Below are 25,367 nucleotides of genomic sequence, written 5' to 3' on the forward strand. Positions count from 1 at the left end.
TGGCTACAGAACTCCCCCTTTGTGCCCGCCAGCCCCTCACCGCACTGTGGAGGTCCGGATCTGCGGCTGGCTGCTCCCTCAAAATGAACAATTCATCCACGGCGAGCTTGCTGTGGCACCGTGCAACCCGAAATCGAAGGGCTCCTTTTCTAAGGACAGCAGAGCTGGGGCAGTTTTTGGCAGTGTCACATTTTAACGATATACCATCGTGACATCCCTGACCCACAGCTGACACTAATACTACAGTCTTATTACCTTACCCTTGCCAGGGCATCGTGGGAGGTCCAAAGCCAAAATTAGCTAATGAAGCACACTGTATGCTGCAAACAAGTGTGCAATAATAATGCAAAAGGTTTGCACAGGTTTCCCTCATGCAAAGCATTAGAAAAAGAAAAGAGACCAGTGGAGCCAAGCAAAAATGAAAAAAACCCCATACTGCTCTATGCAACAGGACTCAAGAATATGCACCCAGACTGCACCGGGATGCTAACCTTCCTGAGCTCCTGTTCTCTAAATCAGGGATCTTTTATATATATGTGCTATCTATGCAAACCTTCCAATTGCTTCCAGCATTTTCAAGTGGTTTGAGCGGGTTTTGCAAGTGATACCAGAGGAAGGCAATACTGGCTTCTTCCTGTTCACTCCTGGGTCATCCCAAAGGTGATGGTAAATTCCTCTCTGGAGAAATTCCTGTTTAGCCCCCTGCTGGGGGAAAGGCAGTCCCTACATCCCACCTACCCGCCCTTCCAGGACAGAAAACCCACAGAGAGGAAGGGAAGCTGAGAAAGAACACGACTGGAAAGGCATTAACACACCACTGCAACATTTCAAAACCTTTTCAGTGAAAAGCTACATAGGGAAAAATGGCAACGAGATATTTTCCAACACATAAACTGCTTCATTCAGGAGTGACTGCAACTTCCAGGCGGCTGCCAGGGAGAGCCAGAAGAGCAGGCAGCTGCTTGTGGACAGGGATGCCTTACGCCTCTGCCGTGCACAGGGAGCAGATGCCAGGCAGCAGAGGAGCAGCAGGCTGCTTTGGGCAGTGGCTGCCCATGAGGGGTTGGCCTCAGCCAAAAGCCTGCGTGGGGCAGCAGGATGGGGCTCTGCCCCCCTGGCTGGACTGGGACCCCCACTCCTCGCCCTGGGGAAGGACAGAGGGGGCACGGACCAGGTGCCACTGGCCAGGGAACAGCAGCAGCAGTCCCATGCTCACGGGGGTCCTGGTAAAGAGTCCTCTGAACCCAGCACCCTGGCTCTTAGCCACGGGCTGCTGGGCAGCAGGGCTCAGGGCAGGAACAGCACACAAAGTGCTCTGGTTCTGTACTCCTTCCAGGCTCGGCAGTGTGTTTGAAGCTGCCCATTATGCCATGGACTGCAGTGTGTGCCACGCTGCTCTGAAGGGACACGTTACAGCTCTGTTTCTCAGGCAAACATGAAGCTGGCTGGCACCTCTTAGTAGAAATACCTGTTTACTCTGCCAACACATCGATGCCCAAACAGAAACATTCTTTTCTTACTCAAGAGAAAGCTGTCTTCTTCCTGACTATAATTAGGGCAGCTGTAAATTTCTGGGTATTTTTGGGACTCCTCTGTATTGTACCACTCACCAGATGAACCAGCCCTGTAACAGCACTAGAACCCACATGGCTGCTAACACCAGTGGTGACTGTACACAAGTGCTGTGCTGCTGCAGAGATGAGCTGCCTGCTGTACCCAGCTGGCACAGAGATTAAAGCACACCAGCTCTGTGTGGAGGGACTCACAAGGAGAGGCTGAAAGACCTGGGTTTGCTCAGGTTGCAGAAGAGTTGTCTTTATGAGGACTCTGTTGCTGGCTTTACCTGTTTGGTAGTTACAGAGAGGAAAAAGCCAGACTTTGCTCAGCAGTGCATGTCAAAAGATCCAGGGGATGCACACAAACACTCTGAGGAAAATTCTGGCTGGATAATAGGGACAGAAAGTTTCAGAGCGAGGGTAGACAAACACAGCAATGTGTGGCCCAGAGGAGCTACAAACCACCATGCTGGAGCTGCTCAAAGCTCAGCTGGATAAGCTGTTGAAGCCAGCCCAGCTCTGAACAGGGGCATGAATAAGGGACTTCCAGAGGTCGCTTCCAACTGGAATTATTCTGTTTCCTGTAACTGAAGATGCACTTGAATGCACTTCATTAGAGCTCACATAGTCTAAAAATAAGCTAATCTACCTCACACATTTAGAAAGTAAGTGTGGTTCCCACTGCAATTCTGGTGACTTCAGAGTGGTTCCTTGAGATCATTATTTGCCTTTAAAGAATAAGTGTCATAAAGTGATCTGTAACCAGCACTGTCTAGAAAACTCTGGCAAGCAGTAACCACTTTCAGGTGACAGAGTAAAACCCTCTACATTTCTGAGTGTGCCATTTGAAACATCCTTCATTTGCTGCTTATGAACACAGAGATTGAAAGAGGCCAGGAAAGGCTAATACATACCTATCAAGTACATAGCCAAGAGCCTTATGCCGTATTCCTGAGTAAACCGATGGGCTTGTTTCCCAAGCAATTAAATTGGAAGCATCATGGAAAAGATGAATGTTTACCAAGTCAAAGGCACTATGACAAAAAAAGGAAAAAAATAAAATGATTCAGGATAAAAGAAAAAGAAACATTTGTTGCATCAGCAAAGCATTCAACACAGCACTTACTGTATTCACTCTTATGTTACCTTAATATTTACTCACAAGAACTATGCAGATTAAGCTATCATAATGAGAAAATTGTCAGACTGCCATCAAGCTTACAGCTCATCCACAGGTAAGACTCCATCAAGTCTTTTGCATAAAGGATGTATAACATGAAAGTGAAAAGCTATTTGCCAGTTACAATTCCAGAAAGCAGTTACATTCCAGAAATGAGGCAGTACCCTTTCATTAAAATATTTTTAAAATTAAATTAAATGTGTAAACAAACAACTTCCAGTTTCAGAGCTGCAGCTAAGTATCAAGCAGAACTGTGGCTTTGCAATAAACAACACAAAAAGCTACTGAGAGGAGAATGTTACTGTCATTAAGGACTAAATCACACCGCTGTGACTCCTTATCTGTCCCTGTGCAGAGAATGCTGAGACAGCAGCAGTCAATGCACACACCGTGTCCAGCTGGGAAGAGGACAACACCCGCTGCTTCCCTCGGCCCAGGCCTGGGAGGCCACAGATCTGTTTGGGCCACAAGAGCCCCGAGCCTGCCTGGCAGCGAGCGCACGGACAGGCTCTGGCTCACACAGACACCAAGCAGAAAGCCCAGGCTATGCTCAGGGAGGCTTCCCAGACCACGGCAGAGCTGGGAATGGACCTGGACACAGCAATAACGGCAGGGAGAACAGCGAGAGCACGGTCAGACACGCGGGTCACACAGCACAGAGGGCTCTGCCAGAGATCCTGGGGAAAATCTCTGGCTCCAGGGAGCAGCACATCCTGTCCATGAGCCCACGCTGATGGAGAGCAGTCCCACTAACCTTCTTAAAGACATAATGATCACAGAACTACAAAACATGACAGCTTGAGATACCCAGTCCTGTCTGAAGGACAAACAAAAAGAATCCCGGCAGGACAGGGAGGGTCCCATGTCACCAGCTCACCCGATGTGTAAAGCTATCTATAACCCACTCCCAAGTGTCTAAAACATGCTTGCTCTTAAAATTTACTGATGATGGACTTTCCACCTGCAACTTCCTTGTCCTTAAACTCAGATCTTTATCAAGGTACCTATTTTCCTGCAGATTACACTGATTTCTGCCCCTTCTGCAAGGCAACCAGTTTCCCTGCTGTGGTCAGACCAAGTTTCTCACCCCCTAGCCAAACCCTTCCACCATTCCTGACCCTGCTGTCCTCTTTCCAGCCTACCTAGAGCACAGCACTCAAAGCCAAGCAGAACACTCCATCACAGGCCTTGGCAGCACTCGCATAATTACCGTGCTTTCTCCCTTCGTGTCCTTCACAGCATCTACCTGTTAACACATCTCAGTAAGATAATGATGATCCATATTCAATTCCTTCTCCCTTGATCCTTTTCTACAGCAGGGGTAATGAGTCAGTTATTCCCAAAATAGTTTTGGTGCTTTTGAACTCTCCTCTCAAAGTGCAATGCTCTGCATTTCCCTGACTGTCATCTTCCAATCCTACCTCCTCGAGAATATCAAAATGATTCTGGTTGCTGATTCTGACCACTGATACACTTGCAAACATCCCCAAGCTTGGTGCCCTACCCAAATGTTGTAAGCACATTCTCTACTGCATTCTTGCTAGCAAATATGAACCACACATGTAAACTATATTTAAGACTGTAATGCATTCAGTGCACTATCTTGTACCTGCTAAAACACTGAGAACTATTCGAATAGAAACAAACACCTTCACCTTATAGTCAAGATACTAATAAAACCCCACAAAATGAAAGTGCATGAATTATGTAGTTCTCTTTCATTTTTGCATAAGGTGAAAACTCATGAGTGCCCCAGGATGCTTTAGCTCTTTGTCCACACTAAAGGTAAGTTAATGAAGAATAATGGATTCGAAAAATCTGGATTCACAGAGAAACTCAACTGGGGCAGACCACTGATCACAGAGGAAGAAAAAGGACAGTTCTCTGAAGTCTGTTAAGGTCACTGTTCTGGTTTTTTAGGAGTCCCCTGTTTTTGGCATGAGATCCATTCTGAAGCAATGTGTTCCTAGGTAGGGAAAACGAATAGTTCCCTTCAAGGACTCACACAGAAGTACTAACAACAAGTGCCTGGGCTCTATTTTTATTGACCTATTAGAATGTAGAAATGAACTGATCAAAAGTCATGATTTATGGAATTGGTTTTCATGACTATGGGCAGAACTTTGTTCATATGCACAGAGACTGGGTGCAAAGACTCATCATACCCTGAAAAGTCACATTATGCACTCAGACCTCCTTAGGTGTATTTTATAACCCCCCGCATTTCCCATAGTATTTCACTTTCATTCTTCAGAAATTGTACATAGTAACTCACCCCTTCAATTTCTCATTAGAAACATCTGAGACCTTGCTAGATCACGAGGATCATAACTGCAAATTACTCCAGACAGAACTACCAGCATGGCTCAGCTCATTACAGACTAGGAGAAGCTGTGAGGTTCCTCATCCTCACTGCCCAACACACCCTTGACAGACACTCACCCACACGTCCCCTACAGCCAAGGACTGTCCTTTTTTAATACCCCCCACAAGAAAACATTACATTTAAATCTGTCTCTGAAGAACCCTTTTTTTCTTGGAAAGGCCTAAAAATAAATTAATGTTGTTTTTTCAGCAGAGAGGAAATCCCAGAGGACAAAAGAGGCAGAACCTAGGGAAGTCATGATGCAAGAGCAAAGTCCGGATTAGCATCTGATGTTAACACCCACTTCTGCAGTTACCTAGTGCTGGAATCACATCCCATGCATATGGATCTGGAAAAATTAACATGAACCTACATTATCACACAACTGCCTGCCCAATTTCTGGGTCAGAAGCCCATAAAAGGAATAAACCTGGTTGGTACCTTTTCCGTTTTCACAGGCTGCCTAATTAAATAAACGTGCTTATGCCAAAAGCCAGAACACTGTTCAGGACTCAGAAGTCAGCCGATGTGAACATTCATGAGATTTCAAAATCAAGCTCTCAACTGTGAGATGTGGAACAACCACACGAGGAAGGGAAGAGCGTTGAACGCTCACGTACATGTACATGACTACAATATAAGTAAGCAGTAAGCACCAAAGCTGTGACTACAAGGTAGAAAAGCAAGGCCAGATTTCCATGTAGGCTTAGAGAAATCTGAAGGAGCGCCCACAGAACCTGCTCTTCTCGCAGAAGAGGCGAGGGCTGCGTTCAGCCAGGCTGTGGTGCCTGACCCAGGTGAGACGCTGCCAGCACCAGGAGGGGTGGCAGCACAGGGGGACAGCGTCAGCTCCAGGCTGAGCCTGACCCCCTGCCCTGCCATGGGCACCCAGCTGTCCCTGCCCAGAGCCTCCCCTGACTGTGTGGGGTCACACCAACGCCACATCCGCTCGCGCACCATCACAATTCACTGAGCACTCCATGTTCAACAGACAATACAGCAGGCGTGGAACCTACCTGCTCTATGAACAGACCAAGCTACACGTGAAAACACCTTCTTGAAATAGTTGTTAACAAACGTACATAAAACAGACGTAATCAGAAACAACTTTAAGATGCAACTTACCAATCAGTAATACACCACCTGGTTCGAATGAAACCTTTTCTGGACCACTTGCACTGAAAAATAAATGAATAAGAACCAATCACCTTAGGTAAAGAATGCTGTGAAAGTGAAATGTACTGACACAAAGAACAAAATGAAGCAGAGCTCATCCATACATTACAACCAAGAAGCACTGAACACAAACTGAGGTACTTGAAAACATATTGTGTCTTTTATAAATCCTGGAATTAATTACATTTTTGATCCTGCAGCAGTTACAAACTTAGGTGTAAAATTAATAAAAGCCCTGGCAGTTGTTTACAAATGAAAGATAACCAAATAGGAAAGCTTTCCAGCTATATTTATGCTTAGCTTAAACCAGCAAATTCTTATTGCCTATGCACAAATGTTTTCTTTGTAATTTTACCTGAACTGTAAAATGTCATCAGAGATTTACATCAAATTAAAATGAATGAGATCTGTTAGAAAGTTATTTCTCTTGCTGAGCCAAGCCACCCAATATTTCTATAAAAGTTAAGAATTTAAATAGTGGTAAAAGATTCCATTCATCACAACCCACCATTGGTGAGAAAGCCACAATTCAGCTCGGGCCCATACACGTCACTCACACACAAGAAGGGGTTTTTCAGCACCACTTCTGAGAAACTGCCACCATCCACAACCTCCCAAAAAATACATGATTCTGCATCCTCTTTATTCCTTGTTCACAATGCACGTGTGTCTGGGCTAATGTGCTCTGGGAATGAATATTGCACCACACAGGCCTAAATAGTGGTGCCAATGACTGTGTAGCTAAAGACTGTGATTCCTTATTGGGAATAAATTGCCAGTTCCAGCAGAGCATCCCCAGTCAGGGGTACCACTCCCCCAGAGCTCTCCTGAGGCACTGGCCAGGTGCATTTCTTCTCTCTAAAAACAGACAGTCCTCAGTCCTACACTCTGCTGAGAGAGCAAAGGGCCGAACAAACCAAACCAGGCTGACTTAAATCACAGAATCACAGACTGGCTTGGCTTGCAAGGGATCTTCACCTTGTTCCAGCTTCCCCTGCTGTGGTCAGGGACACCTTTCAGCAGACAATGTTGCTCCAACCCTGCCCAACCTAGTCTGCATCTTCTGACCACCCCTCAGTGAAAAGGGACCCGTGTCCCTCCCCTTCTCCTTAGGCACAAGCACAGTGACTGCAGCAAGACCAACCAGAAACCACACCATAATAATTGTATTTCAAATAATAATCTACTTTACTGCAAAATTTTTAACAGTGAAAAATTAGCTCTTCTGCAGGTCCAGCAACCACTCAGGGGATGGCTGGCTGGAAAGCAAACACCCCAACCCTTCCTAACAGGATCCGTGGCTGGACACAAATCCCACTGTCCAGTAAGGGCTCTTCTGTCATGCTCATGAGGGCACAGTTACAAGTAGAGATGTCAACACTTATTCAGAAGGAAATCATTGAAAAAAATTAAATGCTAAAAGCATGCAAAATTTGCTCAAATTTAATCTTAATTTAAAAAGGGAGGTTTGTCATTTACTTCTTTAAAATAACTACACAGAACTTAAAATCAAGTAGTCCAAGCCTATGATGTGGTCCAAGACAATGTTTTCAATCAGGCTGCCATTTCTCCTTTGCTATTTTCCTCTCTGGCAAACTGGCAAAGGTACTTCAAAAGATGTAACACCAAAACAGGCCTTACCAGATCATCTTGCTTAGAGTCATACTCAGCTGGGTTTTGAGCATCTCCAAGAACAGCCATTCCACAACCTGTCTGGGCCCATCTCCTGCTGTTTAACCTCATGGTGAAAGCTTTTTCCAGATTAAATCAGATTTTCCCTTGCTGCAACTGCTGCCCCTTGTCCTGCTCCTGCACAGCCCCAGGGCAGCTGTCCTCTGAGCCTGTCCCCTCTCTTTCTGGGGCACAGACAGGCTCTCTGCTGTGTCCTGCCACAGCTCTGGTCCAGCCCCACAGCTGGAGCTCTGACACCTCACTATCAGAAGTCCTCACCAAAAAATACAGTTTTTAAAATCACAATTTGAAAACTGGTAGTTACATTCTGCCAGCTTTTCCTTTGTGAATAGAGTCCCTGAGGAGATTGTGCTGACCTTTTAAAACCCCCCAGAACCAGCACCTACATAAATAACCCCTGCTACATCGGGGGAAAGGACCTCCAGGCAGCATTAACATGAAGAGAGAGGTTAGAGAGGGCTAATGTCAAAAAGCACTGTGAGCAATAAGTAATGCACACAAACCATGATTGATAATGACCACCACAGAGCCTTAATTCATCTTTTCTCCATCATTTTACTGAAGGGAACCATATCAAATTAAATAGTGACCCAGAAAGGGTTTATTCAACCATACAAAACAGGGCATGAAGGAAAGACATATTAAAGTGGTGATGACTGCAGTGTAATTGCAGCTCCTTAAAGGAACACCACAGCTCACAGGGAAACCTGAAACGGGAATCAGCCAAATACTGGCAGCAAGAGCAACCAAGGTACTGAGCAATACCCAGCACTGACGAGGCTTCCTCGCCCTGGTGAGAACTCCTCAGAGCCTTACACAGGAGCCCACGTCCCCCTGCTCTCAACACGCTCAGGGTTTCACTAGACAGGAAACAGAGCTGTGTTATGGCACCTTGCCATGAAAACAATGTACAATGTAATTCCTACCTCAAAGTACTTCCCCTCTTCCCTTAGATCAGTTGCTTCAGCAACTACTTGAAGTCAGCAGCGCAATAACACTCCAAAGTGAGTCACTGCCAAAAAGCAACACGTGGTGGACAGAGCCAGGAGGGTTTGGGCCTTTTACCTGGCCCAGAGAGAAGCCAGGAGACCAGGGAGGAGCTTAAGCTCCCAGTGGAAAAGGTCACACGGCTGAGGCTGAACAAAGCAGCAACACCTGTGCCTCTGCACTGTAAAATAACACTTGTTCCATGGTGCAACTGGCAAATACCCCAACCTGCAAACTACCTTCAACTACTCATAACCTGAACCCACTTAATTCCTTTAACTTCAGTAAACAATTCACTCATCAATAACTTGTCTATTGAACGTCAGGAATGCAGAAGTTAGCAGGCTTCAGGCCTCCTAATGCAGCCCAGGAGCTGGAGCTCAACAGCTCTGACATGAGGAGTCATCCTCAGCCTTGGGTACTCACTGCAGCTGAGCAACATGCCTCACGTACTTCTGGATCATGCATGTGCTCTAGTGTTTCTAAATGAAGTATTTGGAATGCAGAAAGTTTTAGAAACAGGATGTAAAGAAGAGTTACAGCTTGGGAAGGAGGAAAGAGAAATTTGCTTTTTATTGCAGATTTCAAAGCAACAATCTTTATTTTTACTTTAACAAATAGTCACTAGCTGCTATACCATCTGTAAGCCAGCATAAAACCAGGCAGAGATGACATAGGTCATCTTATGCTCTCAGAGAGTGATCTACATTTTAAAATAGGAAAAAAAAAATCCTACTTCATGTCCCAGAAAGGGGATACCACATCTTTCACCTTATATTATTAAGTCTCTTCTCAGATCCTCTGTTAATAGGATTCCTTTAGCCAGCAGATGGATTGTGAATACAGGCAGTTTCATCTACTAAAAGACAACATAAATCATAATTGAGAAAGGAGAGACCGCAGTAAGGTTATCACCATACAGCCTCCTCCATGAAAGGTTTGCATTAAAGCATTAGTGAAATTAATTCATCTTTCATAAGAGCTTTGAGCAGTATCTGTGATCTATGATAACAACCAATTTCTCACTATGAGAAAAAAAAATTACTCAGGCCTGATAGACTACACAAATCTGCTTTTTTTAAAATGGCCTAACATTATCTAGAGTGTTGCTCCCAGAGGCATCATTTGAGGTTTATGCCTTGCCAAGAGGACCCATAAATCAAAGCAGAAAGTTTTGTTAGTTTTATATGCAGTGGGCTGTAATTATTTTGAATTGCATTATGCCTCAATCACTGTAATTACTTTTAGATCATCCTTAAACAGCTGCAATAAAAAGAAATCAGTCTTAAACCATTTCTCACACAAAAAATTGCAGATGTGATATGAAAGGTCTGGCTAAAACACACAAGAGCATGTCAGCGCAATGTTTGGGCAAATATACTGCTCATGCCTTCTGCTGGGTGAACCCAAATTTCCAAAATACACACTATTTTGTGGCCTTTTAATTGCTATTGCTATTACTAACATTTGTCTAGAGCGAAAACGTGATAGCAAGATTAATCTTAGCTGTACATATAGAAACACGCATGTGAGAACCAAAGCTGTCTCCCTGTTGTTTTTGGCTCTTGCTGCACCTGTGTGTTTGAGACACTTTTTGGTCTCCAGTTCCAAAGAAAAACACCATGGTCTAAAAATCATTGCAATTACTTTCTAACTGTTCAAGTCAGATGAAAATACACTGGGCTGGCACATGCCGGGGTGCAGGCCAGGCCAGCAGCAAGGTGCAGAGCTGCAGTACGGATGCTGCTGTTACTCACATCACTGCAGACCTGCAGAGCCCGCATCCCTTTCCTCTCCTTCTGGGCAAAGCTCTGCAGCAGCATGGCCCCAGCCTGCTCCACGGGTCTGGCTGCAACAGCATTCCCAGGAATTGTGCTGGGGGCAGGAACAGAACTGAACTTTCAAGGTGCTTCGAGATTGTTCATTACTTAATTGCATATATTTGCAGATTTTCTCTTTTCCTGCCTGTTCCTCCCCCAGGTAAACACTATCCCTGACAAGCAAACCACAGAAGTTTCTGCTCAGAACAGTTGTTTAAGGCACTGGAACCAACGGGAGCAGTACCAGGGTGTCACAGCCTCCAAAGGCTGCCCCTCAGGCTCCAGTCCCCACACTCCCCATGGTCCCAAAAGCAGCACAAAGGGTGTACTGAGGAGGAGCTGCAGCTGCTAATGAAGAGAGAACACCTGATCCCTGAGCACCCACAAGGAATGAGCTCCATTCCTGCTCCACAAAACATGTGGGAGAGCCCTAAGACTCAACCACTGCTCCAGGAGACTGTGAAGCATTGTTGATGCAAGAGGGGTAATAAACAATGCTGAACAAGTTACAGCTCTGCCAGCATCAAAACGAAGCAAGAGCGGTGAAGTAAATAAAGGAGGCAATAGTTCTCCCCGTGTCAATGGGCAGGGCACAGCTTGTGCTGGGGCTGAGGCACGCTGGCAGCACTCACCCTGCTGGGCAGCGCTCTCAGCCACGGTGCAGCACTGCCAGGCACTGCCACGGAGGGGAAAACACACCTGAGGAATGGCTCCAGCTCCCTCCAAGTGAGCTAACACTTAGCTTCAATCTATTTGACACGTTTATTCACAGGAAGTGAATGCTTTGCAAAATTATGTCAAAGGCACTTTTCCTTCCAGTACTGAGACATAAAAATAAATCATTTACTATCAAAGACAAGAAGAAGAACAACTTCATCCTATCAATCCCATAGCTATTTATGCAATGCTCTGCCAAGCACACAAGCACAGTGTAAATATCTCTAAGTGTGTATATTTACAAATTTTAAATTAATTTTAGGAGTTTATTTAGTTCTTCCTTTTATTGAAGTAGTGACATGCCTGTTTGATCCACAAATGTTGCAGCAGTTCAACAAATTTATTCGCTTGGTTTGAGGAGAACATTAACCATTAAACACCCATGTTCTTGATGTTCTTAAGAAATTAAAATTGAGAAAATTAAAGGAAACATCAAAGAAGAGAGAGTCTGCACTTCCAGGTGCAGTGCAAGAAATCCCTCAGCCCTGCTTGTGTTTCTGGTTTTGACAAGACCAGCAACCTCAAACCTGCAGCACCCCCGGTTCTTCTGAGAACAAGGGCAAAGGGTGTGAGGGCAGCCTTGGAGGACGGTGTCAGAGCGTGTTTGGGTCAGGTGTCCCTGGCAGCAGGGCTGGCAGAATCCAGCGGCACGGAGCTCCTGAGACAGCCCTGCCATGGCTCACTGCCACACTGCCCGGGCTGTACAGGCACTGATCAGCCCTTTCATCACTGCCCTCACCCTCACAAGGATTTCCTACTGGATTTTGACTAGAACATGTATTACAGGTGTCAAGAAACAGACAAAGTTCTGAGATTCCATTCTGCCCTTATCACTGAGGGGAGCTGCTCAGGAATAGTCAGAGGAAATCAGAATCAAACCTGGTATTTGGGCATGCTTCACAGTTCTGTACATACCTCAGGGAAATAATCCTGTGGAAACTTCTCTTTTTCCAGCATAGGTGTGCTTTCTAAAGTGTCAGAGTAGATTTCTTTCCCAGTAACCTTTTTATACTTCTTAGCTAGGAAGAGAGATAAACCAAAATTAACACACACAACTTCAACATTACGAGCATCTCCTCACATTTACTGGCAAAACAGCAGCATTGGCAAAACAGCTGGTAAATCAACAGGATCATATAAAAAACGTGCAAGCACAGAACTGTTCTGGGGAAAATAACCACCCCTGTTTATATCAGACACCTTGATGTCATCATGGACACAAACAGCACAGACTCCTATGGATCTACTCAGCTCACGAATGAGAGGTTCTCCCTCTTGATCCACTTTGCACTTGGTTTCTCACCTGATGAGAACAGTGTACTGGCATATCTAAGGTGAGAACCTGAGTTTAACTGACTGACACAGGAGCTCGGGCAGCTAATGTTCAGCTGCCCTTATGCTGGACCTACTCAGCTGGATTCAGTTTCAGCTGGGAATGTGTAAGAGAAAAACCCCAAGTATTATCAAGACTCCTAAACTGTTCAGTCCTACTGGATATCTGAGGAAGCATTTACTGAAATGCAGCCCTATGTCTTCGGGGGAAAAAAGTATCATTCTTTATGTGCCAACCCCTCTGAGGCCTGGCTCCCGCAGGACGACTGAACAAATATCCTGATAAACTGATCTGGCATCATTCTAAGTAGGTTGCGGATGGATGTGCCTCTTCCAGCAAGTTTAACCATGTCAGCAAGAGGTCCTGATGCCTTTTGAGGCATCTTGCAGAAAAGACTTGGCAGAACTGCAAGGACTGAAGGCATCTGCTGGGAGAGTGGCACTGACAGGCAGCAGCTGGCACAGGGAGGCACCTCTCCATCCCAGCATGAGCCAGAGGCTCCCTGTGACAGGACTGCAGAGCAGAGCACGCAGGGGCAGCACAGCCTGGCTGCAACTCACACCAGGTCCACTCCATTGCTGACCACTCCTGAGAACAAGATCCGTTCTGTAAATACAAGTGGTCAACTGGAAGTGGCCTAAACCCCCTCTCTTAGAGGACATCCCTTCAGAACACACAGCTTGGCACTGGTTTGAATTGTAAGCAAACTTTTGGGCCTCTGACCACTATGAAAACAGTTCAACAGATCTGCACTATAGCATATAATATGTGAGGTTGCAGGAGAAAACTGTTCCTTTTTCAAAATGGAGATATGTCTTCCTGAGATCTCAAAAACAGCGACAATCTTTTTTTTCCAGTCTGTATTCAGTCACATCCAACTGTGCAGTGAATTCTGAAAACCAACAGTGATGTTCCAGGAATACTGAATTGTGTGTAAACATCTATTTTTTGCACGCTTTTGAGTAGAACCAGAATTTCATAATGATTTTTGCGCAGAGAATGTTTGTATCCATCTGGATTTTTCTTCTGATTTAAGAGCTTAATACACTGTGAAAACGTCAATAGTCATGAGAGAAGAGGCAAGTTTTACATTTCCCCTGAAAGATGGGAGCCTTTGGGGTCATATTTTACAAACCCTATGCTGGGAGACGGATTCTGCTCTGAGAAGAACAGCGTGTGACTTACAACACCCATTCACCCATTTCCTTGATTTTATTAAGAGTTTTTTCCTTCTAAATGATGTTTGGGCCAAACTCATCTTTATGAGCATGGTTCACATTGGCAACTTGGCTCTGCTATGGTTTTGCTGTGCAAAACAACGCAGTGACCATTTAAAGCATTTCTTTTCTGAAACAAGCATCTGCTTATTGTTTTTCTATGGATTGTTTTCCTCTATACTTTTTTCTTCCATTTTCTCACTTTTTAAAAATTCTTCAAAGCTGTAAACTTTCTTTAAAAGCTGTACAGTAGCAAATAAGCTGCCAACAAAGGACTAATAAATCCAGAAAGCTCCTCTTTTCCTAAAGCAGCTGTCCTTTCCCTGTCAGGAGCAGGACACCTCCCGTCTGCGACCACTGGCAGGGACCTTCAGGTGGAGGCTGGGGCGAAACTGCTGCTGCTCCTCTGGTGCTGACGGGATGGAGCTGAGGGCTCAGGTGTGCTGAGGCAGCTCCCAGATCACTGGCACACAAAGCCATTAGCATGGCAGAATGAACAAACAGCCCAGGCACAGCTCTCAGGAGTGCCAGCTCCGCTGAGGAGTGCTCCCATACGGTTTGTCACAAATAAAACCACTTTGTCTGTGACATTACAGCAAAAATGTTCCTTCAGCACTGAAGCCAGTGCTAACAGCAGGACTTATGTAGGTTGTCTTGAATTGTACAGACACAGAACTACTGCTCAAACATTTCAGGGCAGGAAGATCCTATACCCTCAATTACGAGAGCAGAGAGAATCTGCTGAGAACAGAAATAATTTATCTATATAATTATGGCAATTAGTTCAGTCCACAGTCACTACCATTTCAACAGTGTCTCACATTAATGGGATGCTAGACATGGTATTAATGTGACTCAGCTCAGTAAGCTAAATGAAGCTCAGGATTTTTTTGTATTAAATAGATACAGTTCTCGACAGAAATAACATAAATTTTATATAATCTTTTCTATTTTCACCTCAGGAAGCATTCAATAATTTTCTATGCTATTTCTAATATTTAACGTATATAGCCCAGAATTACTTTCAAACTTGTGAGACACAGCAAGACCTCCAACCTGAAGGATCATTGTGGGTTAAACAGTGCCACTCTCCTACTGACCTGCTCTGCTCCCAAGTAATTTAAGCCATAAATCTAGCTCAGCTGCTTTGCAAAGTGGCCATCACTGTTGGACAGTTAAGGTCTTGGTCCTGTATCTGATCTACATGGAAGAACCTTGTGGCCGTTCAGAGTTCTTCTGAAATCCTCAGGGATCCCTGTGGACCTAAAGGTGCATGGGAGTGATCAATGCTCTGGCTGGCACCTGTGGCCACTCCATCGACTTCTCCTAAAAGGTCTACAAAAGGTAAGAAAAGCAGCACCTGCCACCAAGGGACCTGCCTGCATTTTACAGGAGCCTGCATAACAGGGGAACACTGCCAGGTACCACCATCAGAAAAGAGGATGGAAAAGCTGCCTTGATGTATAAAGCCAACGAACCATTAAAAACATTTAATTCCTTTGCTTACCTTTAAAATCAAACTGGTAGATGTTTTTCAAAGATTCATGAAGAAAGTAAAAACTTCCTAGGGCCTGTAAAAAAAACCCAACAAAACATGGAATTATAAAAATATGTACTTTGGCTAACAAAACCCGAAAGAGCATCAGGCTTTACAATCACAAAAAAACCCCAAACTCAAGAAATTAAATACTAATAAAAAAATGATGTTTACATTTTCTAAGATCTATAAAAATTTTAATTTCTTTCGTTGCTTCTCTGAGATTTCATCAGTCATTATACAGGTGACGACTGACTGTGATAAGGGCACTGCCAGGTGTACAATGAAGCACCAAACGGATGGATGTGATAGGTGACACAGACAGATGAGCCCCCAAAACAGACCCTCAGTTCTGTTACAAAAACCTGACTATTTCTTATTCACTTTCAAAGCAAAACCAAAGCTTTTAGAGCATGTGGTACAGGAAACAAGGGTAATTTTGAAGTTTTCTAACTTGCACCTAAAGCCTCTGCAGAAGAGGCTCCACGACCTCCCAACGGAGCCTGACGTGGTTTTTCCCTGCCCTGAAACTTAAACAGTTCCTCAGCAGGGACAGCCCCCCTGTGCCCTCCTGCACCAGGCCCCTCTCCAGGTGCCCCTTGTCCCGTGTCCCCCAGGGCTGCCCCCCCGTGGGGCTCTCAGTCCCTCCCCTGGTGTCACGGCAGCTTTGCCACGGTGACACGCACAGGGACCACGAGCTTGCTGCTTGCTGTGTCTTCTCCACAGACATGTCTCTTACTGCCTTTCCTCAGTTAATGAGAGGAAAACTACATATTAGAAGACAGCAAATGAAAATCAAGTAAGAAAGAAAAAAAAAGCAAATAGATTTTATGCTGGAATGTTTTAGAAAACAAAACAACAAAAAAAATGAAAAGGACAACTTGATGAGCCTTTAGATACATCTGATGCACCCAAAAGAAACTGAAAAAACCCCAGCCTGTTACTGGATAAACTCTTACTAAGAAGAATAAAAGAAGCAGCACATTAACCAAAAAGGATGATTTAGTTTCATTGCATCTTTTCCTCTTCAACAACAAAGCCCCTCCCAGCACAGCAGGGCTTGGTTTGGTGACTGCTGCCTCATTTATGAGGTGCTGTGCATCCAGAGATTGGACGTTTGCTGTTTTGTCAAAAGCACAAAGATGAGGTCCTGCCCATCTCCTTGACTTATCAGTCCATCCAACAGAAAGCAGCGCCACATGTTTAACTGATGAGTCCCTGCAACCCAGGCAGATTCCTTCAGGCCTTCGGGTTTCTTTTTTAAAACACAGAGGAGGTGAACAAGGAACTGCAGGAGACATCCCTGTGAAGGACTCAAGGTTAAGTGTGCTGCAACAAGGACACATTGCCCGGAGAAAATAAATCCTGGTACAAGACAAAAACACTGCCACCTGATATTCCCACCTGGCCCATCTCTTTCTCCAATGCGTAGGGCAAAATCTGATACACATAAAGGTGACATTTGCTATATAATAACACTCTTTAAGAACTCAGTATAAGGATAAAGTACATGGCCTTCAGAAGAAAAAGAAAGGAGCCTTGGCAAGCATCTGGAAAGTATCATCCCAAATGCATCCTTAAAAGCAAATGAAAAAAGGATCCTGGAATGGGAAATCCTAGGCTAGGACAGTAACACATGGCAACCCAGCCCACCTGTACCATCTGAGTGATGTTTCTAAGTGGGCTTTCCCTCTTTCCCCACAATGCAGGCCAGCAGAACCATGCTGTGAAGGGACCTCGGGGTCTGCAGTGCAAGCCCTGTCCCGCCCCTGTCCGTGGGGCTGCTCAGGGCACTGTCCCGGAGACTCAGAACTCTCCTGAGGTGCAGAGTTCCTGCCTTCCCTTCTGAGCTACTGCTCCTGTGTCTGACCACCCTCTTGGTAAACTTTTCCCTTCATTTTCATTGGAATTCCCCATGCCTCAGCTGAGATGGGAATTCATGACCGAGTAAAAAAAATAATTGGAAATAGTGACTGATCCACTTCAGGTATGAATAATGCTAAAAACAGGTGACCATTTAAATCTAGGTGACACGACTGTGAACTCCAAAGCTTCTCTATGTAGCATAACAACAAGTAAACCAAGAAAAAACCAGATGCGCTAAACCCCGTTTCACTTAGGGGGTCATAACTCTATTAAAAACAGTATTGCCATTCACGCTTAAGCTACAGCTTCATTTCTGAGGGTCACAATTTGCTCTCGGCTTGACTTTGTACAGTTTTAATCTCATTTTTAAAAACTGATTTTTAAGACTTATGCAGCATAAGTTCAGTTTGATAGTCCACACTTGTGGCACTGAGTATCAACTACCCGGGCACAATGAATCTGTGACAGTGATGAAGTAACTCTGTCAAGTTTCAGGAGCTGATACCACTAACATTCAGACTGGCTTGGACTGTGCAATTCCAAACACCTCACTAAAAGAATCAAAACTATAATGGAACGGAAATCACAGCTATCGCTATTTTCCACATTAGTATAGACTTAATCAGGCTTAGGTACATAAATGTAAACTTGCAAAATGATGGAGTGCACTTATAATTCTGTGCCCTAACACAATGAAATATATTTAAAAAGCCTTCCAGGGCCTACTGCCTAGGCCCTTTTGTAGAGGCGATGATGTTAATTCAATTTATTTCTCATAAAATGTCAGTTTAACAATAAAGTTAAATGAGATTAATTTAAAGTTGAAGAGCTTTACTTTATTTTCTTATTTACAATTTCAGTATCCTTCGGAAAAAGCAGAACTGATGCGTATAGCAGCAGCAGCACATAAAATATCTAAGTGATACAGCACAGGAACACATTACAGATTATAAACCACCCAAACATCGTAACTTTTAAATATCTCAAACATAAGGAAAGAAAGCTATTATTTGTTCCATTTGAAAGGCTGCTGAGATGGATGGCTTCTGCTGTTAGCAGAAATTCCACACCACCTGTAAACAGGTGCTTGTACTGAAGCGGAAGCTCAGCAGCCAGGCTGTGCACTGTCCCTCCCTTCCCCAGCTGCAGGGACATCAGTGGCTGTGCCACACCAGCAGACCCAGGAACACTGCAGCCCTCCCTCCACTGCCTCTCTGGAGCAGAAACCCGGACCATAACACCAGGGGCCTCCGAGGCTGATTCCCCCCGTCAGGGACGAAGCGCCTTCTGCAGCTGTGCCCCCAGCGCTGCACCGCCCCTGAGCAGGCCAGCCTGCAGGCTCGCCCCGGCTCCCAGAGCACCCCAGCCCCTGAGGCCAGGGCTCAGACACGGCCCAGCACCTGCCACCCGCACGGAGCGCTGCCCCAAGGCTCGCCCAGGGGATGCACACGCTCTGCTCACCAGATGTCTCACTGCAATGGAGTGCAGGCAGCAAACACGCGTTCTCTGCTTGATTTTCCAAGCAGTCTGCAAACACAGGCCAGTCGTGAGTTTCAGCAGCCTTAGGGCAGAGCAGTGAATGGATGGCTCACAGTTGGGTTTGGATCAGAAAGTCCCCAGCTCATCGGGCCAACCTGGCAGCCCCTGGCTCTGTAAGCACATCAAGGTCATTGTACTCAGTACCACCAGAAGCTTCTAGAGCAGCCCAACCTGCTGGCCTCAGGGACACAGGGACAGCACATGTCATTGCCAGGACTGATCAGCCAGGTGAGCTGGGAAGGAATTGTCCCCTGGCAGGGTGGGCAGCCCTGGCACAGGGTGCCCAGAGCAGCTGGGGCTGCCCCTGGATCCCTGGCAGTGCCCCAGGCCAGGCTGGACACTGGGGCTGGAGCAGCTGGGACAGTGGGAGGTGTCCCTGCCATGGCAGGGGTGGCACTGGGGGGGATTTGAGCTCCCTTGCAACCCAAACAATGATTCCATGAATCCTTGATTTTTTTACTATTTACTGGGGTTTTTTTACTAATAAAGTCAGGAGCTGACAAGACTGAAAGGACTTCATCAGAGCCTGAGGTGCCCAGTTATGGCCAGAAGCACATGGACACTCCAGAGCAATGCCCGTGGCCATGAGGAAGTACCACACATTCACTGCCAGTAACCAGTGCCAAAACAGAAAGTCAGGCGGCACAGTCGTGAATACTCATTTGCAGCTTGGCCAAGTTCTTAAGAAACACACAAGACAGTAAAACTGATTCTTCTGCTGTCCCCTGTTCACTATAACCCACAGCTTGGCTTTAACACTCCTAAAATCAGTCAAACCAGCACCCAAGATCCTGTAGGCACAGCAGGGAAAATTTCCTTTGTAAACTCCCAGGACCTCTTTCGATATCACGGTCACTAACTGCAGAGTACACAGGCAAACACATCCTGGCTTTTGTGAGAATGGCCCTTATGGAAACGCTCAGGACTCAGGGAAAGGCCAGGCATTTTATCTCAGGCACTGCTGCTGTTAACAAAATGCTTTTTCCGGACTGACAGAGGTACCTGACCATTCCTACCACACCTGCGTGCACACCTGTACTGCAGCTGGAGACAGAGAGCATTTCAATCTAAGGTGAGCATGTTCATTAGAAGGGCTTCACATCCCCCCAGAAAAGTATTAAGGAGAAAAAACCAGGCATCTTCTCCCTGTTAGCACACTGAAGCTGAATATTCACTGCACTTAATTGGGTTCCAGAATGATACTCATTATGGTATTAGAGATTTCTTTCATTAATCCACACAGAAAGACTCATCTGGGAAAACTAGTGCTGATGGCAAGAGAAACAATTGGTTCTGATGGATTATACATCCAGCATTATTAAAAGCACTATTCCTTTACTTATACAGGAATTTTGCCACAAAAATTTGAAGATTTTAATAGCTAGAGGGTTTTTTTAAACAGTTAATTGGCATAATTTCTTTTTAAAGTCCACCATTTCAACCGTGGGTATTTAATGCAAAAAGGAAATAGATGAATAAAAGTTTAATTACTGTACAGAGTAAACATTTACTGCATTACCTCACTAAATGTGACAGTTAATATATAAAGATTGCTTTAAATATATTTAAAATAAATTGCCAATGATGACACAGAAACTGTAATTCATGTAGTCATAAAATCCATAATTAGCTTTAATGAATATTTAAAGTCAAAGTTCAGCCCAACTTTTTCAATGTTTAACCTCCTATATCAATATAGTTCAAGGAATTCATTTATCATGGAACATGACAATGTCTGAATATGAATTAGCGCGAGCACTGCTGACAGGAAGCCCTTATCTCCTACCAGCCTTTTTGGCTCTGCTGAATGTCAACAGTGAGTTTGGCACGCCTGACTCTATTGATTGTGTGCCTGCTTCGCTACCAACAATTAAAAAAGTATTTCACATGTTGATGAACCCGCACACCAAGAGCAGGCATTAGTTTCCCATTAGCGAGATGGAGTCTGCGAGGGGCCACCCCTCACTCAGGGCCAGCCCAGCACAGGCCCTGGCACTGTCACCAGCACTGTCACCCCAGAGAGGCTGACAGCAATGTCACCCTGGAGCTGCCACGGAGGCTCCCAGCCTGGGCTCGCTCATGTCACAGCGGGGCTTCAGAGAAAATCCTGGAGTGGGAGGGAGCGGGGCCCTGGAGCAGCACAAAGGCTGCCCGTGCCCAGGGCTGCTTGGCACACCCCAGCCAGGGCTGCTGGGCTGGGGGTGCTCTCCTGCCCCAGGCCAGACCCTGCTTCCAGGGACTGCGGGGTGCCTGAGCATGGCCTCAGCCGATGGGGCACCTGCTCTGCAGGTACCCTGACAGGGTACAGCCACAGCAAAACCGCTCCAAAATTCTGCGTGGAAACAAGCCATGGCTATCTTGGATTTTTGTGGCAGTTTGGAAACACTTTGTAAAAACACCTGCCCTTAGTCTGCCATAAAATGTCGGATTGATACAACTGCCACTTTCCCAAAAACAAAGGAAGGGCAGGCTGCAGTACAGGCTGGATCCAGCGCACCTGAACAGTGAGTGATGAAGTACACACGAGGGATGCTGCAGCTTTTGCCTGTGGCTCTGTGCACACTCAATCCACTACAGCCAAATTAACACCAACCGTCTAACACCCATTCAAGGTTAAAAAACCAGGCTGGGTACACTGATCAAGTCATTATAAAATACTCTATCACTTCTTATTTGCAAACAAATTAGGTGTCCAGCAATTTATCATTTCCTGAATGAGAGTTATCAGCTAAAGCACATACAATTAAAGTGCCATTGAGGCTGCCTGAACAGCCCTGCTCCACCTGAAGCGCAGACAGACGGAGCCCGATCCGACCATTCCAAACAATTACACCCCGCTCCTGCAGCTCTGCACTGCAAACACAGCTATCAGCTGCATTTCAACAGCCTTTGAATAATTACACCTTTAATAAAGTGTCAGAGTGAGTGGGCTCCGAATTCTCCCTAACAAACTTCAAAAACTCTGTCGAAACAGACCCTGGTCTGTATTCAAAACACCTGTTCAGTTACATGTGGTATTTCCACGAAACCAAATGGAACTGTCCACTCAGAAGGACTAAAACCAGTGGCAGGACTGGCACTGCAGATTCTCTTACTCCATAAAGCCTAAGCCAATATTATGCATCATAATCTAAACATACAATGTCCATAAATAAATAATACATATATTTTAATTGTAATACCCATGTTGTGAAGAAGTCAACTGCAGCTGTATTTTAGCAGCGCCTCCAGTGCCCACTTCCCAGTTAAGACAATTTTGCTGAAGTATTAGATCCTGGAAGCAGCACATGCAGCCAGTAGGAATAAAAAGAGTGTCCAGCTCTAGGAGCCCCTAAATCCTGGGAATTTCTTGACTATAGTTGCACTAGATCCACACCTCCAAATATCCTTCTGCATTTCTAAAATAATTTCCACATACTGGTTTTGTCTTTAGAAGTTCTTCTGCCTTAAAAAATTCTGATTTATTTGTAGCCATTTATTTCATGGATCTGCCCATTTTTGAGACCGGCTCTTCCAGCTGCACATCTGCACGAGGCTGGGAAGTTCCACCTCGGACTGCTCAGTGCCAGGTGAATCACCTCTCACTGCCCGTGCTCCAGCTTCAGCCAGCTGCCAGAACACTCGCTGTGGTTTCCAGCCATCCTTGACTCATTTGAATGCCACAGTCTTTGCTGAGCATCAGCAGACGTACCTGCAACATCTAGCACTGCTTCCTCACTCTTCCTTCTGTTCTTCAGAGCAGCCCTTGCAAGCGTGAGGCCAGCAACAGTGGAACTAACAAGAGGGATAATCACTACAAATTTACCACTAAAAAAAGACAAATAATGAAAAAAAAATTCTCATTTTTTTGTTTCGCTTTTATACTAGTCAAATGAAATGTTATTGAGGAAAGAATTGATCCCTAAGTGTTCATACATAGCTTTATATCTTGTACTGTTTTTTCTAGTCTCTTTCACAAGATCTTGATATATTCAGATGGGTTTATCCATTTAGGTTTAATTCAAGGTTGAGACCTGTCTATGCCACAGACTGGAGTAACTATTCTAAAAATTCTAAGATATTTAAATCCCAACTCATTTAAACGCTTAATCAAGAGATCAATATAAAAAACAACTTGCTTGCAGTCCTGGTCATTACAGATACCTCAGAGAGGTCTCTGCTAACAGCAACCACCATGGCACATTTTCTGGAACAAAAACTTAGCCCCAGGAGTTTTAATTTTCCTGTTCTGAAGACTAACAGAAAAATGAGGGATCTTCAGCTAACATAAACCACGTCTGTTACCTTCTCTTAATAATTTTGTTACAGCAAATGAAAAGTCATATTCAATTTAAAAGCATTATTTGGGACCAGTTAATTTAAGAAGAGAGAAATTAACAAACAAAGCCTCTGAGCTTTATATAAACATGTCCAGTGAGTAAATGAATAACCTGTGTGCAACCTAATGCATGGACAAAGAATATTTAATGCCACTTTTGATACTGACATATTTCACAAAAAGATTTCATATTTTAATTACAAATCAATTAAATTAAAAAAATATCAGACAGAGGTTCTTTTCTGAAAACCGAGATTAGAGCTAGACCAAGGAACCAACCCAAGCTAAAGGAAGTGTATGTGTGCTGAGCACTTATAAAAAGCACCACTTATCAATATTCCTGAAGGCAAAGTAGAGCCTTCACAAAGTCATTAATCACGTTGTTATTTAATATTTCTATTACTCAGGCACTCTGGAGGCCCCAATCAGGATAAGAGGCTCCCAGCTTGGCTGTGCCCCAGTGCAGAGAGGAGGCTGCAGGAATACAGGATCAGAGCTGCAGCCCAGGGCCGTGCTCTGCATGCAGCCCCAGCCACTCAACGAGGGCTGCGTGTGCTCAGAGACACAAACCTCTGCTGAGGAGGCCCTCAGGGCTCCAAAGCCAGGGCCAAACGCCCTGCCATGCTCAGAATATGCACCAGCTCCTCACGATGGAAGGGAAAGAAACAAAGTCTAATTTCCAGCTGTGAGCACAGCAGAGGATAAGCACAAGTTCTCCTTAAGAGATACCCGGGGAAATGCTCACAGTTATTTCAGTGTTGAATCTCATGGAGAACCAAAACTATTCCCCAGGAAGTTAAAAATTCTTGACAAGCTCAAAAATTATCCAAAGATCCAGATTTATCATGTGGATAGTGGCAACACGTCTTGAATTTCAAGAAACAGAGCCTGAATCTCAGGTTGCAGAAGGCAATAGTCAAGTGCAGAATATTATTTTTCATCTGTATGGTACCTGCTGTTTCACATTTATTTTTGCAGCCAGGGCCAGCTGGCAGGAAGAGCAGCATCAGTAGAAGCCCATCCTGCTGTGCAGGGGACAGTGCCACACTGGCAGGGTGTGCCCTCAGCAGTGCTATGGCAACTGGGACCCAACATGCATGGATTCTGAGCAGATGGAAAGACTGACAGATGGATGCTCAATGCTTCACCACAGTTTTCTTCTCGTAAAAATGAAAGGCACATTATTTTGGGAAAACTGGTAAGCTGTGTGACTCCTACTACATTGAGTTGATGCTAAATAATTTTAATTTTGAAAACTTTAAATCAATACAGTATTTCATTGATATGTTCTTACATAATACACTCAAGATGACAAATTCAATTTGATGAGGAGGCATTAATGCCCATTTCATTTAGCATTATACAGGCCATCTACAAATAGGAAAGTACCATGTGGTAAAAGGTTGTATTTAGCATGTCACAGTCACTGGTGGTTGTTTTGTATCTCAGAGAACCTTTGTAGCTGCTTCAAAATAAGAGATGATTGATTTACAAAGTACCAAATTTCAAATTTCATATTCTAGGACTAAACATCAAATAATTGGACAAAGCTGTCCCCTTGTCTGACCCATCACAATCAAGCCCCTTTCAAGGTTGACTGCCTGCATAAGAAATATGTGCATAATTTCATTTTGTCTCCTGTCCAACATCCAATGTTAGAAGTTAATTAAATTGCTTGTCCATTGTATTCATCCACTTACAAAGTTAATGATATTCTGTTCTTGAATTAAAGAGAATTTTATAAAGCCTGCACTATGGAACCTGGCATGCTGTACACCGAGGAGCTGAACCCTGTCATGGTTCCTGATTGCAGCTCTCCTAATTAGGAAACAAAATGAATGTTTCTGTGTCTGCCAATGCAGAGGACAAGTCATTCCAACAGCAAAGGTAAATGCTCTGTACAATAGCAACTTAATAATATCTCATGTTTGACTATAATAAATTCTGCAGGATTAATAAACCTGTTAGATTTTTAAATTAACATAACAAAGATGAACTGCAGAAGAACAAGGCTGCCTCAAAAGAGGGTCACAGATTTGAGTAACAGAAGAGCTCCTTGCAAGG

The 25,367-nt window shown here is 44.7% G+C and overlaps 1 protein-coding gene across 4 annotated transcripts in view; it reads right to left on the minus strand.

Moving 5' to 3' along the window:
• The window catches only part of INPP5A (inositol polyphosphate-5-phosphatase A), a 184,372-nt gene that overhangs the window by 73,297 nt on the left and 85,708 nt on the right, over positions 1–25,367 (minus strand). For all 4 annotated transcript variants that reach the window (XM_038141314.1, XM_038141313.1, XM_038141316.1 and 1 more), the window contains exons 5-8: positions 15,551–15,614; positions 12,409–12,512; positions 6,227–6,279; positions 2,471–2,590 (exon numbers count right to left, since the gene is read on the minus strand). In XM_038141314.1, coding sequence (XP_037997242.1) covers positions 2,471–2,590; positions 6,227–6,279; positions 12,409–12,512; positions 15,551–15,614 — 341 coding nt within the window. The remainder of the gene's footprint in view (positions 1–2,470; positions 2,591–6,226; positions 6,280–12,408; positions 12,513–15,550; positions 15,615–25,367) is intronic.

This window comes from Motacilla alba, chromosome 6, assembly GCF_015832195.1.
Source record: "Motacilla alba alba isolate MOTALB_02 chromosome 6, Motacilla_alba_V1.0_pri, whole genome shotgun sequence".
NCBI classification, from domain to species: domain Eukaryota; kingdom Metazoa; phylum Chordata; class Aves; order Passeriformes; family Motacillidae; genus Motacilla; species Motacilla alba.